The sequence below is a fragment of the Tachysurus fulvidraco genome, chromosome 12 (assembly GCF_022655615.1).
Source record: "Tachysurus fulvidraco isolate hzauxx_2018 chromosome 12, HZAU_PFXX_2.0, whole genome shotgun sequence".
Taxonomy (NCBI): Eukaryota; Metazoa; Chordata; class Actinopteri; order Siluriformes; family Bagridae; genus Tachysurus; species Tachysurus fulvidraco.
Genome location: NC_062529.1, coordinates 5,306,995 through 5,326,031, shown reverse-complemented (window position 1 = coordinate 5,326,031; position 19,037 = coordinate 5,306,995). Strand labels below are relative to the sequence as shown.

Here is a 19,037-nt window from a genome sequence, read left to right as displayed (position 1 = left end):
TTGCACAAAGTTTATGTAAAATAGATACATTTAGGTTATGAATGTACTGTGCTGACTTTTAGTCATATGCTCAGTCACTTTCCTTTTTTTCATCCCCTGTAAGTTTAACACAAGCTGAAACCAAATGTGTTTTCTTTTTTTTTTTTTGGCCTAAGCATCTCTGCCCTTTGTGATAAATCTCCTCCATTCCCCCATACCGTGCCTTTGAAGCATTTCTTATGAAATGCAAACGAACATTACTTAGATCGCACAAAATTGCTTAAGCCAGAATATCAAGGGCTCACCTAATTTTAATTTTGTAATTCAACGCCAAGTCGATTAGAATAAACTTCGGCCGTTGCCGCTATTTTTCATGCCGCTTTCGAGACGTGCCTCTTTGTTTGTCGCTCCCACAGGTATTTCTCAGAAATTAGGTTTGATTATGGCAATTTATTACCTCGGCCACGTTCACGGCCACCAGCGGCTTTGCGAGGGCAAAATTTATCAAGTGGCCCAGGAACTCCTTGTACACAATACACTTTGAAATTTTGATGCATGAGAATATGTAGAGGGGCATTACTGATCGAGTGCACAGAGCCTGGCTGTGTAACCACACCGTCACATATCATGCATACACAACTGCACGGCCACACACACACACACACACATTTACAACTTGAAGACCAGCACTTGGCCTAGATTACAGTTTCTATTTTTTTTCTAATCCCAAGCACAATAACACGTAATCAAACATCATATCTGCGAACCAGTTTAAATCCCGTCAGCTATAACACACTTCTTTTGTATCCTTCTCATAAATAAAAGCAGCCAATTCTCTCCCTGTAATATCCAAATCCAGACAAATGCACTAACAAATCGAAGGCGTTCGGCTTTGTTGTTATCAGGGCATTCATCTGTGTCACTTTGCACACTTAACATAACATCGTAACAAGGTTTAACCGTGGGCAGGGAGCAATATATTAATATTGAAATTAATTTAGCATCATTAAGTGTGCCTTAGTGCAGGAACAGAAAGCAGCTGCTGAGTGTGGAGTCCCTGCTACTTATAGCAGCAATACCCGGTGCCCCTTAGGCTCTGCTCAGCAACATTAGGAATAGATTACCTGTCAGGAATATGTATGGCATATTCAAATAAGTGCCGTGCATATTTAAAAAAAAAAAAAAAAAAAAGATATAATTTGTATTTGCTTTTTTTTTCTTCAAACTTCAATAGGAGTAATTCTTAATGTTGAAATTCTTTTGCAGCTGCAGTTATTTTTAACCTCTTACTTACCAAGAAGCAACAACACTTCATTTATTATTATTATTATTATTATTATTATTATTATTATTATTATTATTTCTTTTTTCTTTTAGTGAAATTAAGTGTTATGCCCGAGGTGGGTCATTCATCATTGGACAAGGGCCTCACTTAATGATGTCGTTTCCCTACTGCCCTGCCAACACACACACACACACACACACACACACACACACACACACACACACACACACACACACCTACACTTACAGCCCAATTTACTACATGCTATTTTTCTTTTTAAAAAAAGATTTCTTTCCCATGATTTTATACTTGGCATTATGAGACAAGGGACATCCATTTCTGCACTTTCTAGAACTGGTTTAATAAAATTAATCTACACATCTGTGCATTCACATCCAGAGTATTTTAACATGCATTATGGCTGTATGTAATCATATATAAAACTGGTTAGTTTGTTCAGGTGACATGACTCTAACCTCTGTACTCAATCTCAGATTATAACTGACTCCACAGTGCAAGATGCAGTAGGAGGACAGGAAATGTTACAACTGGCTGATTTGGATTTACTCAGATTTAAAAGCCAATCCAAACTTAATTACTGTTGATTATCATATATTATAACTGACATTCTGATTGACGTGTAAATAATGTTTAACTTTTTGCATCAGTAAGGTGATTTTTACATACCTTTAAATAAACATTGTCATTTATTTACTTGTGAACTCATGACTGGATAGGAAGCTGCTGAATAGAATCATATTGTATTGTAGCAGATTTAATGGTCTATTTTTTTTAATTATTTAACATGGAAGCTCAAGGTGATGATGATTATCCTGTTCTGTTTCCAGGTCTTTCCTGTGACCGCTGCAACTATGGCTTCAAGTTTCTTAACCACACCAATCCAGATGGCTGTGAGCCGTGTGCTTGTAATCCAGACGGATCTCTCCACCAGTTTTGCAACCCTTTCTCAGGCCAGTGCGAATGCAAGAGTGGCATCCAGGGCCTCCTGTGCGACACCTGCCCTCCTGGCACTTACGGTCCGACTACGGGTGGCGTCTGCATGTCGTGCAACTGCAGTGTTGCTGGCACTGTCCCAGGCTCAGTGTGTCACCCGTTAACAGGTCAGTGTGTGTGCCGGCCACATGCAGAGGGCCGCCAATGTGACTCGTGCCGTGATGGCTGGTACGCATCGGGCTTTGAGGGCTGCCAGCCGTGTCACTGTGACCCCAGGGGCACCGGTAAAGGATCAGCTTTTTGTGATAAGGAAAGTGGGCAGTGCCAGTGTAAGAGTGGCGTGGGAGGTCTTCGCTGTAACCACTGTTCTGCACATATGTATAACCTGAGCTTGGGTAATGACACGCACGCTTGCCAACCATGCAACTGCGACCATGTGGGCACCTTGGCTGAAACGGTGTGCGACCCTGACAGTGGGCAATGTTTGTGTGTGCCCAACCATCAAGCAGTGGACTGTAGCACCTGTAAGCCAGGTGAGTGTTAGCAGTTGATAATAAAAACAATGTTACTAAAATGTTGTTTTTCTAGAACAAAAAAACATGATAAATGTGTAATGGTATGAGGAGGGGGGTAAATTTTAATTATTTTGAGCTGTTGATCATGCCAATGCTTTTATTTCTGCTATTGTTTAACAGAATAAATAGGCATTGTGTAGCAGATCGCTACTCTCTGCATTTATTCTTGGCTCCATATAGAATTTTGCTCCTATTGTTTTCCCCAGGAGTAGCATACGTTTTAGTAGTCAGTGATATTGCAAGCGGTCTAGAGTCAGTTCTGTTGCAAAGCCATTTCTGCCATTAAGAATTAGAAGATCCTCTGGGGGATTAGCAAGTTTGGCCACCTCTTTGGGTAAATATCTAGCCCACTGACATCATGGTGCATTGCCAGCTGCTCAAGCAGTTCAATTTTTTCATAAAAAACTCAAGCATCTGTTCTCATTGTATCCGTAGTGAACATGGATTGTCCCAAAAACTGGCTTTTTACTGTAAAATAAAACCCTGGCAATAGACTAATAAACGCCACTAAATCAGCAGTATTTGCTTTGTAAAGCTAACAAATCCTTTGCATGAACCATGCTGACATTTTAAGCCTCAAAGTTTTTTAACATTAAATCTTATATTCCAGTCAAAAACATGAGGGCTAGAAGGTGGAAGAACCTTACAGGATAATAAACATTGAAGCTACATGCGAAATAATATTGAAATTGACAGGAGTTTCTTAAGGTTTAGGGGAGACCAGGGACAGTTGTAACACTTTTTGCATTTTTTAGCAATACTTCAAAAACCATTTTTACTGAAATAACCAATTTGTTATATTATAAACTTAAATCTGTCAACTGCTGAAACAATGTATGTAAGTGGTTTTATGAAATATGTACAGGTTGCAAAATTGATTTTAATACAGTCTCTCCACTGTTACAACCGTCCCAGTGTACAGGGACGATTGTAACGCATGTCGTCTCATGTGAGCTAGCTTGACTGCTAGTTTGACACTTGTTAGCCATTTATATTTTTAGCTCACAAAACGGTGATTCTAATAATACTTGTTTGAATTCATAGACATTTGATCCTATAACAGCATCCAAAAAAGACATCAGAAAGAAAAGTAATTTTTTACCTCAAAAACAATCTTTTGTAGATACAGTAACTCCATCAGGAAGATTCAAATGTGGCTCCCTTTATGGCAAAAATTGAGGGAAACTAACTGAGCATGTGCACAGTGCGTGTCATCAGGTTGTTTTCTGATTGAAGGAATTCAAGGTGTTACAACCGTCCCCTGTTACAACTGTCCCTACTTCTTAAAGTATCATTTCACTGTACAACATGTGTGGCTCTGATCTCACATAGACATAGTGCTGAGTGCTTCATACTTCATACTTGTCTAAAAATCGTGCAAAAAAGTATCATCGGTCATTATTTGACTCCAAATCCTAATATGTATCATTTCTTGTAAAGAACTCCAAACCTTGAAGCACACAAGAGAGACAAGAAACTCAAGACTATATACTATATGGCCAAACGTTTGCGGTCACATGACCATGACATACACAATAGCATGTGTTTCTGTTTACACTGCCATTTATAATTTAGTCCTGCCTTTTTCTGATAATTGGTGTGATTGAGGTCTTTGCTCCTTTGCACAAAGAGAGGCTCATGAGGACATCCTAGTCATACTAGTCGTTTGCTTCCAACATGCTGGTTACAGTTTGTGGAAGTCTCAAATGGATGTTATGTGTCCAGAAACCTTTTGGCTACATTTATTCTTTATAAATCTCACATACTCAATTTCGGATATTTGGTGAACAATCATCTGTAGAGCCAATATAAGGGATTGCAGTAGTTTAAATGTTGTAAAACATTTATTTTTACACCCCTCACATTTTTGTAAAAATGTTATAATATCTCTTAATTACACTGTGCTACAATGTAAAGTGAGTGTACAGCTTGTATAACAGTGTAAATTTGCTTTTCCCTCAAAATAACTCAACACACAGCCAGTCTAATCCACTGGCCACAAAAGTGAGTACATGACTAAGTGAAAATTTCCAAATTGGGCCCAAAATGTCAATATTGTGTGTGGCCACCATTATTTTCCAGCACTGCCTTAACCCTCTTGGGCATGGAGTTCACCAGAGCATCACAGATTGCCACTGGAGTCCTCTTCCACTTCGCCATGATGACATCACTGAGCTGGTGGATGTTAGAGACCCTTGCGCTCCTCCACCTTCCATTTAAGGATGCCCCACAGATGTTCAATAGCTTTTAGGTTTGGTGACATGCTTGGCCAGGCCATCACCTTTACCCTCAGCTTCTTTAGCAAGGCAGTGCTCGTCTTGGAAGTGTTTGGGGTCGTTATCATCTTGGAATACTGCCCTGCGGACCAGTCTCCGAAGGGAGGGGATCATGCTTCAGTACATGTTGGCATTCATGACACTCCCACCACCATGCTTGTCTGTCGGCAAGACGCACTTGTCTTTATACCCCTCACCTGGTTGCTGCCATACACGCTTGACACCATCTAAACCACATAAGTTTATCTTGGTCTCATCAGACCACAGGAAATGGCTCCAGTAAATTATGTCCTCAGTCTGCTTGTTTTCAGCAAACAGTTGTGCATCATCTTTGGAGGAGGCTTTCTTCTGGGGCAATAGCCATGCAGACCAATTTGATGCAGTGTGTGTGGCATATGGTCTGAGCACTGACAGGCTGATCTCCCACCCCTTCAACCTCTGCAGCAATGCTGGCAGCATTCATACGTCTATTTCCCAAACACATCCTCTGGATATTACGCTGACCACATGCACTCAACTTCTTTGGTCGACCATGCCGATGCCTGTTCTAAGTGGAACCTGTCCTGTTAAACCCCTGTATGGTCTTGGCCACTGTGGTGCAGCTCAGTTTCTGGGTCTTGGTAATCTTCTTTTAGCCTATGCCATCTTTATGTAGAGCAACAATTCTTTTCTTTTTTTTCAGATCCTCAGAGAGATCTTTGCCATGAGTTGCCATGTTGAACTTCCATTGACCATTATGAAAGAGTGAGAGCGATAACACACCTGCTCCCCATTCACACCTAAGTCCTGGTAACACTGAGTCACATGATGCCGGGGAGAGAAAATGGCTAATTGGGCCCAATTTGGACATTTTCACTTAGTCATGTACTCACTTTTGTGGCCAGTGGTTTAGACATTAATGGCTGTATGTTGAGTTATTTTGAGGGGACAACAAACTTGCGCTGTTATACAAGCTGTACACTCTCGACTTTACACTGTAGCACAGTGTCATTTATTTAGTGTTGTCACAAGAAAAGGTATTATAAAATATTTACAAAAATGTAAATAGGGTTAGGGTTATAGTTAAGCGGTAGAAAATGGATGGATGGATGGAGTCATAGTTATTAGCACTAAGTAGTAGACTTTATAATATTCATACATTAAAAAAAAAACAAGCCCTTTAAAGAACACCTCATGGAACCTAAATGCAGTAACCAGACGAGGACGTACGGTTGCTCCTTCTTCAAACAAAGCACCTGATGAAATAGTGCGGGGTGTACCCAGCTTCCACCGAGCCTTCCGGTCCACCCAGCACATAAAGCATGTGCACTGAGAGTGGTGCTGGCAGGAGAAAATTGAAAGCGCAGGGAGAAAGAGGGAGATCCATCTACAAGAGCTGATGACTCTGTTTGGAACCCATCCCCCTTCCCTCAGCCTTGTGTGTGTGTGTGTGTGTGTGTGTGTGTGTGTGTGTGTGTGTGTGTGTGTGTGTGTGTGTGTGTGTGTGTGTGTGTGTGTGTGTGTGTGTGTGTGTGTGTGTGTGTCACAGCTCTGTTCACTCGTATTTCACCCGTGGGCTGTGGAGCAGGCTGTGATTGAAACATCTCAAACCTGCTGGTCCTTCCTGTCTGAATGATGCCCTTGAGTTTCACAAAGTCTTTCCTTCTTCTCTTAAAAGTAGTCCTTTTTCTCTTGCTATAAGACAAGATAACCATATGGTCCCACTGTGGCCAACTATGAATTTAAGGCTTGTGGATGCATCTCGTTTGATTCTTTTTTTATTTTTACAGGTTTCTTCCGTTCTGACAAACATCATGGTGTGTGTGAGGCCTGCGACTGCCACCCAATGGGAGCAGTTGGACACGTGTGTGACGCAGACACGGGGCAATGCACATGTGCTGATTTGTCCCTCGCTGGCCGCAAGTGTGACCGATGCCTGGAGTTTTACTTCGGTTTTAACCCCATCATGGGAAGGTTAGTGGTGCACTCTGACAATCTATCTCAAGATGAAAAACATACAGTTGAGGACAAACATAAACATCTGTGTGTGCACCTGTGGCTGGATTTAAGGTCGTTCGAACCACTGTGAAACAATGACAGGAAAATTTAAGCAACTCAATCAAAAAAAGAATATCGACTCTTTAAAATGCCTTAGGAACAATTTCCTAAAGCGCCCATAGCATTTGTACAAACAATTGTATGCAAATCTAAAAATCTTTTGACAATAGCCATCATTTTGATAGGAGAAACAAATTCACCCCTAAGGATGAAGAAACTTTGATAGGAAAGGTTCATCTGAATGTCAGGACAACAACAAAGGAGCTGGTAAAGTTGGAGGTACAGTACCAAAGTAAATGCATGTTCTATCACAGACATCTAAAAGTCTGTAGCTCAAGAAAGAAGTCCCCACTCCAAGATGTGTACCAGTTGGGCTGAGGGCCTTGCTCAGGGGTCCAACAGTGGCAGCTTGGCTTTGCTGGACCTTTTCCCTGATGTTCCGAACTACAACAAAGAGCCTTAACCACTTAAGCTGCCTTCAGTGCTAACACAATGTATGTAAACATCCTATTTGACCCACCGGAACTTAATCTGTCTCTTAGCTTGTTTGATTTTATATAGGAAATATATAGTAACCTTAAATGTCTTTAGCCTTGCTGTATGTAAACTGTAGAACAATTTGCAATTACAATTTGCCCCCTCTCTCCGTGAATAACACTGATGACTGAGTCTTATCTATATTACCATGTCTTTCCACTTTGCTATGGCTGTTTCAGCTAGTTAGCAGTTTGATGGCCTGCAGGTCCAGCCTGTGTTCATAAAAGGTCAGAGCAGCCATTACGGTAACCTGCCTAAATGATCATATGCTTTAATGCTGTCGGAACTGGATTCATCAGATACATCCATTAAGCAGTAAATACGTCATGTGTTAATTATATCCACTTCAGAAACTCTTGCCAGCATGCACATTTGACCTGCAATAAGACACACAAACATAAAACCTTTTTTCCCCTTTTTTATATTTTACATTCAGCAGTTTTGTGTGTTATTTATTTATTTATTTATTTATTTATTTATTTATTATATATTTTTTTGATAATATCAGGTTTCTGAGACCCCAGTGCCCATGGGTACATTTGGTCTGAAGTCTTGTTTGAATGACCTTAAAGAAAGCTCCAAGGAGATATTTAACCCCGAGCCATGCTGAGGAAAGCAGAAAAAAAATAAAAACGGTGTGAGCCACCATAAGCAGCTTCCAGATCAACATCTTTTACCTTTTCAAAATAAAATCCAGGATGTTTGGGAAGCACTGCAGGTCAACCGAATATTAATTGCGGTAGGATCCGAGTGTTGAAAATGTGTGAGGGCTTTTGTACGTCAAACAAAAAAGCTTAGCAGACATTGCAAATTGCTAATCCATACGCATCACGACGGATCACTCCAGTTTGCACTTATTCACAGCAGGGATGAAAAATGAACTATTTAAAATGATTACAGAGAAGCTTAAATGACATCAGGAGAATCCGCCAAATAAAGATTTCTTTCTAGAAATATTACAAACTCATTTACTCCATCTTCTTCAAAATCAATAAGGTTGCGCATCTTATTTTGCGGATATTATATCGCTCTGTCTGATGCGGTTCGTCTAATGGGGGTCGGTTAAAAGGCCACAATATGGTTATGGAATATTTCCCATCACAGCAGACATAGGCTCAGCTGCCTAGAATGCAGTGGTGGGCTAATTGTTTAACCTTAGAGGGAAACAGTTTTATTGCATGGGCAAGATCTGTTTCTGCTTACAAACTAGGAATGCAATTTACCTGTTTATTCTAGTTGCTGCTGGAACTTGTTCAATCACAATTAGTTTATGAAAAGCAAACTTTGCATGCCAAGTCCTTTCTCAACAGGTCCAAGCCTGTCCGGATACACTTCAGGGACAATTTCCAGTCATAAGATGTATCATTGTCTAAAATTTCATATCCAATATATGCAAGTAGGACTAAACGTGTTTATTACAGTGCACTTATTTTCTTACTGTCATCTGCATGGATTATCAAAAAAGTTGTGTCTCCTTGTGAGGACTCAAGGTCGAAGCGTGTCAAAAAACGACGAGCAAATCCCAAACCCAACAGAATGACAGGACAAATTTGCGGCTCATTAAGAATCTTGCGCTTTTCTCAGCTGTATGTGAGAGTGTCAGGCTCTTGGCCCTCACGTCACCCTTCAGCAGCTCCACTGGGAGTTACACTGCTTCACACTCCAACAGCCTTCCTTCAGACTGTGTTGTGAGCATCTGTAAATGCCTCTTCTTAGTGTGTTTTAGTGTGTCGCGTAACCTTCGCCTCTCATCCAATCCAGGCTCAGTGACTCTCTGTGCAGACTCACTGTGCAGAAAAACCTGGACGTAACTTTTGGTTAATGTCAAATGCAGCAAATCACTGTAGGTAGCTGAGGAAATTATGTGTGCATGAGATCTTCCTTCTCTTGTGTCTAGGTGTGAGCAGTGTGGCTGCGATCCAGCAGGGAGTTTCAACGGCTCCTGCCACGCCGAGACAGGCCAGTGCCCGTGCAAGCTGTTCGTGACAGGAGAGAAATGTGAACTGTGCGTAAAAGGAGCGAGTCACATGGACCCAGCCAACCACTTGGGCTGCAGTAAAGGTCACAACTCAAAAAGCATTTTCATATGTTCCTCCATATGGCTTCAGATTGTGTAACTTTTTGTCCTTGCCTGCGTTTTACAATATCTGTACTTATGGAGTTTTCGCTCTGTAAACACTGACCGGTTTGTTTCCTTTTGGGACATGTTGCACCATCTTGTTTAAAAGTTATACGTTTATAAATTTCACTGTGGCACATTTTAGTGTGTTTTATATTCTTTAATGTGTCTATGGCATTGGGGGTGGTGGGGGAGTGGTAACCTTAATGTCTCAAGTTTCCGCCCCTACAAATCTATTTTACTAAGTCAGTGCATTTGAAGTGCACTGCATGTTCGGCCCAAAAAAGCTCCACCCCTCACACACACACACACACACTTGGCCAACAATGTTTTTTTTTCACTGCGACCATGATAAATGTCAATCAGGGTTATTTGTCTCTACTCTCACCCTCTGTTATTAGAGCCCAGACAGCAGCCTCCTCCGACAGGCACCGTGTTCAACAGCAGCACTATTGAGCTTAGCTGGAATGCCCCAGATTCACCCAACAGCAATTCCCTCACCTATACGCTTCTCCGGAACCTGGAGCCAATCCATACCAGCCACGACCAGCTCCCTTTTGGTCAGTCAAAATATTCCTGTGGTGCTTTTAACAACAGATGTCACAAAGCAGCTTTACAGAAATCTGGGTGTAGATTTAGATTCAGATCTCTAACAAACAAATCCAAGGCCACAGCAGCAAGGGAAATTCTCTCTGTGGTGACACGCAGAAGAAACTTCGACTCAAACAGAAGCCTCTTCTAGGTGACGCCAGAAGTCATGCAGTAGAGAGTATGTCAAGCACAGCAAAATCTTATTAAGTGTACATGCACAAATCCAAAAGGTTTTTCAAATGTTTCAGGTTTGGGGGCTGAATTTGAGTTTGCCTTGATTTGTATGTGCTATATTGGATGAATGTGTATACGTGAGCATGTCTGTGTATGTTTTTCAATTTTTGTGGAGACAAACATAAAACAGGAAATGTGTGAAGTAGTAAAATGTCTTTAGCCTGGAGTATGTAAACTTTTAGCCTCAACTGTAGAAGCATCTAATAAGGTACAAAATACACCACAGGGTTTTAAAGGGTAGTAATGGAACTGTAATCTTTGTTTACTCAAACTGTGAACGGCATCAGACACATGTACTGTAATGCAGCATGTTAGTTTTAGTAGAATACTGAATTTTCAGAATGTTTAATAAATCACACCACGGGAGCTATTTTAAAAGATGTTTGTAAAACATCCTGTTAACCAGAGTGTCCTCACACATCATGAAATTTTCAACATCCAAAAAATTCAACAAATGTTGCCAGTCAGATGGACAGTCTGGACAAGTGTGCAAACAGGGGCAGAGAAAGTTAAGCTATAAAATTAGCCCAGGTGCAAATAGTAACTAGTTGTTTTTGAGTTTCTAGATTTTTAAAAATGCTCATATGTTTCTCGTCTGTACAGGAACGATGCACCTCACAGACTCTGCTCTGTCTCCGTACTCACTGTACACCTACCAGCTCATCACCAGCAATGTGCACGGTAACACCAGCAGCTCCATTGTCACTCTCCGCACTCTGTCCTCTGTCCCTGACATCAGTGAGCTGCAGTTGACTGTCGTGGGTCGGTCTAGCCCCACCAGCATTTCGTTTAACTGGACAGAGCTGGTAAATACCTCGGGCCCTGTGGAGCACTACACTCTGAGGTCTGTGGATGAACAGAGCGGAGAAGAGAACCTTCATTACCAGGGCCTTGGCTCAGAGGTCACAGTTGATGCCCTGCGGCCGTTCAGTCGTTACAGCTTCAGTCTGCAGGCTTGCACCAGTGGTGGTTGTGCTCGCACTGCCAACGTCAGTGTGGTTACAGCACAGGTTTCGCCACAGCAGCAGCCAGCACCACGTGTGAGAACACTTTCCCCAACGCAGCTTCAAGTAAACTGGGATCCACCCACCATGCCAAACGGTAAACCAGGAGATTATGGGAATGTTCAGGTCTTAGTTATATGCTAGAGAGGATTGTGTACCAACCACATGCCCACATTGTCTTTTTTAGAAATGCAGTTTTATTTCCATTTTACTTGAGCAGCTTTACAGAATTATGTATATCTGTTTATATTTATATGTCTAAAGGCAGCATCAGCCTGCTTCCCTCAACACAAAGTCAGTAGGATTTTACCATTGGCTTTTGGATTACTGCAGAAAATAAGATCTGAGATTAACAAAAGGTTATGATTTTCACTTGTTTGCTCAAGATAATCACAAATGAACACAATGACCATGTATAAATTCAAAGTAAATACAATCAGAAGAAGTAAAACACTAACGTTATTGTACAGTTGTAAACAAATTCCACCACAGTCACCTGATTTCATCACCGCCTCTCTGACCTGCTGGAATCACAACAAAACCTATTAGGAGATAAGTTTTCACGTCCATGACAACCTCTTTAGTCCTGTTTAGGAATGTGAAGTCAAAAAACCTTTTGATTCTGTTATCCATAGACCAATGGACAAAGGACAGCACATTGTGGACGTTGGTGTTTTTGCATAGCTTTAAATTAAGCACCACTGAAGTGTAGTGCTGCTTTTTCACTGTTACTGGGATTTACTGTACCTGAACTTACAGTACTACCGTTCTAAGAATCCCCTGCTGTATCTACCTCACATTCTGTTAGCAGCTTCAGCCCCATCATTACAATAATGAGAAACACCATTACAGAAATGCTATTTGATCTCTGGCCGGCTGAAAATTAATTCCTGGCGAACTTTAATCTACAACCGAGAGGCTTGATTAAGGCTCAGCCCGTGCTTCATTCTGCCGTATAAACTAGCGGGGCCACGCTTCACACTTTAAGGCGCTTGATTGCCGCATACAATTATGCATTGTGCCTCACGCCAGTGAAAGTGCTGCAAAATAGCTTCCTGTATATCAGTGACTTTTAATGCCAGCTATCATGCTTTATCACAAATTAACTCATTAACATGGGCCATTATAAAGTACCCTCTGAGAATTCTCCTAACAATTCTACTCTCCTTTTAATTGTGTCTGATTTCTCTCTCTCTCTCTTTCTTTTTTTTTGCTTTCATCTCACTGCAGATGTAATTGCATGTTGTCAGTGTCTGGTTTTACATCACAATATCTCCCCAATATTTCCTCTGCTAAGGCCTTATTTAGGAAATTGTAGAAAATTATAAGTATATGCAGTGTTTCTGTTCAACACCTGGAATAAAAAAGCTGTTGATTTCCCTCATTGTTATAGAAGGTCAATACAAAAAGGACAAAAACATTCCTCACGCATTTGATTGTTTTTGTCAAATTTCCAGGTATAATTATCAGGTACGAGCTCTTCATGCAAGTGCTCAACCAGTCGCTGGGAAATGTGACCAATCCCAGCACAGAACACAGGATTTTTCTCAGCTCCGGTTGGCTGGACCCACTGCAGCCTTCAGACTCGGCCGGTGAGGACGTTCTGATGCCACCTGAGAGCAGCCTGGTGGTGTCTGATCTGGAGCCCTTCACTGCATATGGCTTCAGAGTGCTCGCTGTTAACATGGCCGGCAGCACCACATCAGAGTGGAGTACTGCACGTACTGCAGAGGGAGGTTAGACACACACACACACACACACACACACACACACACACACACACACACAATCTATCCCACGCAACAACAAAAAAAAACAAGAATCCATTTACTATTACCTGATCCTTCATGTACTATGCAGATAAATACCCTAATAAAAGGATATAATATACAATAAGAACATACAATTGCAAGAATTAGCAGCTCTGGGGTTGGGGGTTAGGAAATACCTTACTGATATTTCTTGCACCTCAGTAGGGTGTTTGATTTCTGTCTCCACTTTTTCTGGGGAGATTTCATGTGCCCTGTTTTTGCCCCCCACCCAGGGTGTCCCCCTCCCCCACCAACTCAAATCCCCGAGCTAGGCTCTAGGTTCTCCATGATCTAAATGTCTAAATGGATCACCGTTAACAGTTTGACATCTGAAGTTTATTACTTTATCTTCACAGATGACGATCGGATAAGTCATCACCTGGTCGTTTACGGTCATGATGTTACCTCAGATTCGTACTGTTGTCTAAGAGCAGAACCTGATGCGATGCTCTGCCTTGTCTTTCAACATATTTTTATTTTACCGTAGTTTTACTGTCAGCCAATGAAACCAGTCTGATCCTCTCACCTGAACTCTACACAGTTGTGTCTGACACTCAGTTACTGAAACACTAAGTTAAGCACATCTGGCACCAACAAGACAGTGAGATGACTTTTCTCCGTTCTCATTTTTGATTTGAGGATCAACTCAAATGCTTCACCTCTGTCATTATTTGATACACTGTCTGCTGCCACATGATTAGCACATGATACATGACAAAATGCTGTGTATATGCATTATATACATTTTATAGCCTTATACATTAAGTCTTATACATTTACTAAATGCTCAATGTGCAAGAACGTTTAACTAAAGGCTTGTAATTGTAGCACAGCAGAAGATGTCTGTTGATTTCATTTTAATATCCGAGCTGCTTAACTGACTGGCCAAGGCTCTCTGGCTCTCTGTTTTTACTGGTCATAGATGTGTTTAAACTTCAACAGTTGGTCTTTATGAAAATGCCGTGCTATAGAGTTGAGTTGTGCGGATCCACCTCTCCTGTTGTAGTGGTGCCATGAGGATAGCTGATAGTGGAATTGTGTGTCCTCTCCCCCACAGTGCCGGAGTACATGAGCCCTCCACAGGTGTCTCCGGTGTCCCCGTCTTCACTTCAAGTGAGCTGGGAGACGCCACGGGAGCAAGACATCAGGGGGATAGTGACCGCATATCAAGTCAGCCTTTACCAAGAGCAGACTTCCAACCCATTCACCCCTCCTGTACTGACACAGGTACTGAAATGTATACAAATGTTATGAAATAGGCTTTATTTAAAAGTTAGTTTAGCATAAATGGATTGAAAGGTGATTCTGTCATGACGCGGGGTAGAAAGGGACCCAAACGCAGGATAGCAAAACAAACAGGGTTTAATAACAAAGGAAACACGAAACATGACACGGACTAAAGACAGGACAAGACAACAGTAGATTCCGTGCTGCACAAGGCAACGCAGCACAGTTAAATAGACAGGGTGATCACAATAGGAAACAGGTGTGGAGACAGGGAGGGGCATACGAAGGTGGGGCAGACATGTGACGAAGAACGTAAACACATGCACGTGGCCAAAGTCTGGGCTGAGTCCTGACAGATTCATTGCACACCATGAAATAATGTATGGCAAATGTGACCAGCTCCAGTCCAGTGTATTGGTGTATAAAGACATCTGATAGTTAATGAATGATGTGGGGCATCCGGATGCTTTGGTTTCAGTTCTTGGATTTAAATGATATTCAATTCACAATACTAGCTTCATGATTCGATTTAGTTAGATTCTCAAAATATTTTGAATGGAATTATGAAGAAAAATAAGGACTGAAAAGATTTATTTCTCAATCATGAACTATATCTGTCTATATAAAGTAAAATAACAAAAATGGCTGTGAGCAGGGGATTAGTATCATAAACCAAATGGACTATAGGTTTACCATTTCATTTAAAATAATCAGGAATATCAATAAATGTTATTTCCAAATTCTCTCAAAGATTTGATTAAAATTACTGAAAGTCCAAAACCTGTTTAAAAGGATTGACTGAAACATAATGGGCTCTGTAGCAGCGCTCGAGGAGACGTTTTAATTATTAGAGCTCCAAAGTCAGCTAAAATGCCAGCTTCCTCTGCTTTTTCAGGGACTGTGTTTTATAATACAATCTACTTTTATTTTAATTTGTTATGAACAGGCAACCAGAGGTGTTTAATGCAACTCTGGTAGTGTCCTTCATTACATCTTAATCATTTGTGAAGTTTTATTTAGCTGGGCTGTCAAACAGCTCCACAAATTCAAGAACCATGAACAGGAAAGAGGCATAGGTCAGGCGAACAGCAAAGTCTGTCTGGGAATATCCAAAATACACAAACCAGCAACTAGAACTAGATCAAGACCCAGAGATGAAGTTTAAGAACACAGAACAAAGCAGCTTGGTAAAGTCACATGGGCAAGAACTGAACGTTACTGCACACCGAGCAAAGAAACATAAGGGTTGAAATACACAAACTAATCAACTGTGATGAAGAAGCAGGAGAGTCAGTCAATGTCAGGACATGGAAGGAGACAAGGTAAAACACGTGTGACAATGAAATGAAACACAATCAAGGACGTACTGCACTGGAGCACCTTGAACATGCTTGCTAGCATCAGAAGTACACTGTTTGAAATGAAAGTCAATACTAAACATATGTTGCTTGAATTAAATTATAAATATATTTTCCATTTTTAAAGAATATTATAGCTCTTTTGATTGTGCCGATTCCATTGTCTTTACTGGACATCTATTTTACCTACCAAAGATTAGCAAGTCTAAATAGCTAATAAACAGATACTACTGTAATAAACAGCTACTACTGTAATAAACAGCTACTACTCATCGTCTGGAAAGATTTCAAGATATGCTCATGGACTGATTTATTTTAGCTGAACGAGGATGTAACAGAATAAGGAATTGATGGCTGAGCCAACTGTACATTGACCGCTTATTTTTCTTTTCTATTTTTTATCCACTAACCACATTTGTGTTTCACATGCATTCTTAGTTCCTCTTGCTCATTGCCTTTGTCTGGACCTCTGTGCATGCAGTGGTCCCGTGGGTCCAGAAAGGTTTATTCCTTCACTGATGTGGAAACTCTGTGTGTGTGTGTGTGTGTGTGTGTGTGTGTGTGTGTGTGTGTGTGTGTGTGTGTGTGTGTGTGTGTGTGTGTGTGTGTGTGTGTGTGTGTAATAAAGGTTAAATAAGGTCTCAACATTGTGGACTGTTCACTGGTGACTGACTGTATCAGGATCACCTCTCCTCTATAGTGTCTGTATTTTCAAATGGGTTTGATGAGCCTATTTTTTTTAATAAAATTCCTTTTAATTGGATATTTGTTATCTTAGATTTTAATTAAGCTGATAATATTTTTCAGCTCTATCCTGGAGATATATGACCTCTCATTTTTTTCCTTTTAACAAACACATCAGGTCATCTAGGTATGACTCATATTCTGTGTGTGTGTTTATGTGGGGCATACACTATGTAACCATGCTATGTGTAATCTGTTTAATCTGTGTGTGTGTGTGTGTGTGTGTTGGTGTGTGGGATCCCCAGCTGTTGTACAACGCCTCAGCAGACAAGCGGAGCTACACTGTGACAGGCCTGAAGAGCTATAAGGTTTACAGCTTCACTGTGACTGCATGTAACACACAGGGGTGTGTGAGCAGTCTTCCTGCTTCAGCACGCACTCAACCTGCAGGTTAATACACACTAACTGATTAGCCATCCCTTCCGACATGCCAGCTTGATAAGAAAGTGATGTCATTGAATGTACTGTAAATTGGACAGTGTTTTATTTACCAAGGAATTTAGTATTCATGAAAATCCTGTAAATCCAGAAAAAAACATGCTCTTACTTCAAATCATTTAATTTGCATAGATTACTGCACCGCACTGCACTTTAATATAGGGAATATAATGTCAAACTTGAAATATATCGAAGCTGCGAATTAGCAGAACTTGTAAACAAATGCCTCATCATACAGAAAATTTATACAGTCACTTATTACAATAAAAATCATATTATTAAAAAAAAATTGGCACAGAAGTACATCAAAATAACTTGCACTTCTGCCTTTTAACCTTTACCCTCATTGCTCATTTCATGCTCCGAGCTATCTGACCTTTTATGGTATTTCATGGCCGTCACTTCATGCAAATGAGCTGTGTCAAGAACATACGATTATGTATCTTAGACTCTATTATTTGTAAACCTGCCAGAAAAATGTAGTTTGGTTTGGGTTTGTTGTCATGTTATGAGGCAAAGATAACAAACATGAATTAGGGGAGTGTTTGTAGTGGAGTGGAGATGCAGGAGGAGGGAAGGACGGCATCCTTGCTGCCCCCTTGACAGTCGCATTCACTCTGGTATTTTTGGAGCCGGTACAACAGGACAGGGTAAACTGGAACGGGGGAAGAAGAGAGAGAGCTCAGCTGATTGGTTGGACTTTGGTACCCTAGCTTCTTGTGCTTGGTAAATACAGTAAATGGATGACAGCAAGAGCTGCCACTTCCCCAGGGCAAGCTTAACACCCAACATCTCCCGGTTCTGTGTTGGAAAAACAGCTGCCTTAAGAAGAAGGCAACAGGATGGAGCTTGAGATTTCCCCTGAATTGTTGTGAAAGGATACAATTCAATTATGTTCAGTTGTTACAAGGCAACATTACAGGCATGAAGGATGGCCCAGACGCTCGTCTCAGTGGTGTCTACCTCCACAACAAAAGGCCTTTAAGGATCAGCGTGTTATAGGAGGATGAGAGCTGTGAGCCATGACCTCCTCAGGGCAGTGATGTTAGGGGGTTAGAGCAGAACATGCATATACATAGACACAGCCATATAGTGTACATGTGCCTGTGCTTTTTGCACTTTACTTTATAACTTCATGTAAATACAGGATATCCAGTATAAGTCCATGATATTAAAAAGATCTTGAAAAAAACATTTTTTTTCACACTCCCCACTATGTGGTTTCAACATCCAAATAAATGTAATAATTATAATAATAACCTAACATTTCTATAGATATTTGTAAAGAGAAATAATGATGACCTGTGTCTCTTGAGGCATTTTGCTGTTAGCGTGTGTATGTATGTGTGTGTTTTCATACTAACAACTCACATACACTCACAACCAAATTATGAGTAGAAATTGGGACAAGTGTTTTTTAATTAAGTTGATGTATGTGATCTGTATTAATTCCGCCTGTGTTAATACGTGTTAATTTCCATCTGAATATTAATGAAGTGCCTGTAATTGAACACGTCCATCATCACTTTGTTTAAAGGCCAGTACATAACAGCTGAGGGACACACAAGTGGCACCTTTAATTCTCACTCCGCCAACAGGAAGTGTTGCTCTCCGTCGAAACTGGAAGACTTTTCATCCCTGGAGAATATGAATAAAAGTTATTTGAGATTTACTCTCAGGTTATCTTCACTATTTTCGTACAAGAGAAAGTTGGGATAAATTGGATCAGACATTCAGACAGGTTAGGAAAGTATGTCATCAAGCCATTTTCATCGAAGGAACATACTTTTTGAGTGTTACCTCTATTCCCCCCCCTCTTTTAATTTTTTTTTCCACGGAGATTGTGCCGCACCGATGTTCCACCCAGC

At 40.9% G+C, this 19,037-nt stretch overlaps 1 protein-coding gene across 1 annotated transcript in view; it reads left to right on the top strand.

Moving 5' to 3' along the window:
* The window catches only part of ush2a (Usher syndrome 2A (autosomal recessive, mild)), a 197,430-nt gene that overhangs the window by 45,930 nt on the left and 132,463 nt on the right, over window positions 1-19,037 (top strand). The window contains exons 13-20 of the mRNA XM_047821321.1: window positions 2,113-2,751; window positions 6,839-7,022; window positions 9,541-9,704; window positions 10,164-10,322; window positions 11,191-11,688; window positions 13,049-13,327; window positions 14,460-14,629; window positions 16,977-17,121. Of these exons, the coding sequence (XP_047677277.1) occupies window positions 2,113-2,751; window positions 6,839-7,022; window positions 9,541-9,704; window positions 10,164-10,322; window positions 11,191-11,688; window positions 13,049-13,327; window positions 14,460-14,629; window positions 16,977-17,121 (2,238 nt within the window). The remainder of the gene's footprint in view (window positions 1-2,112; window positions 2,752-6,838; window positions 7,023-9,540; window positions 9,705-10,163; window positions 10,323-11,190; window positions 11,689-13,048; window positions 13,328-14,459; window positions 14,630-16,976; window positions 17,122-19,037) is intronic.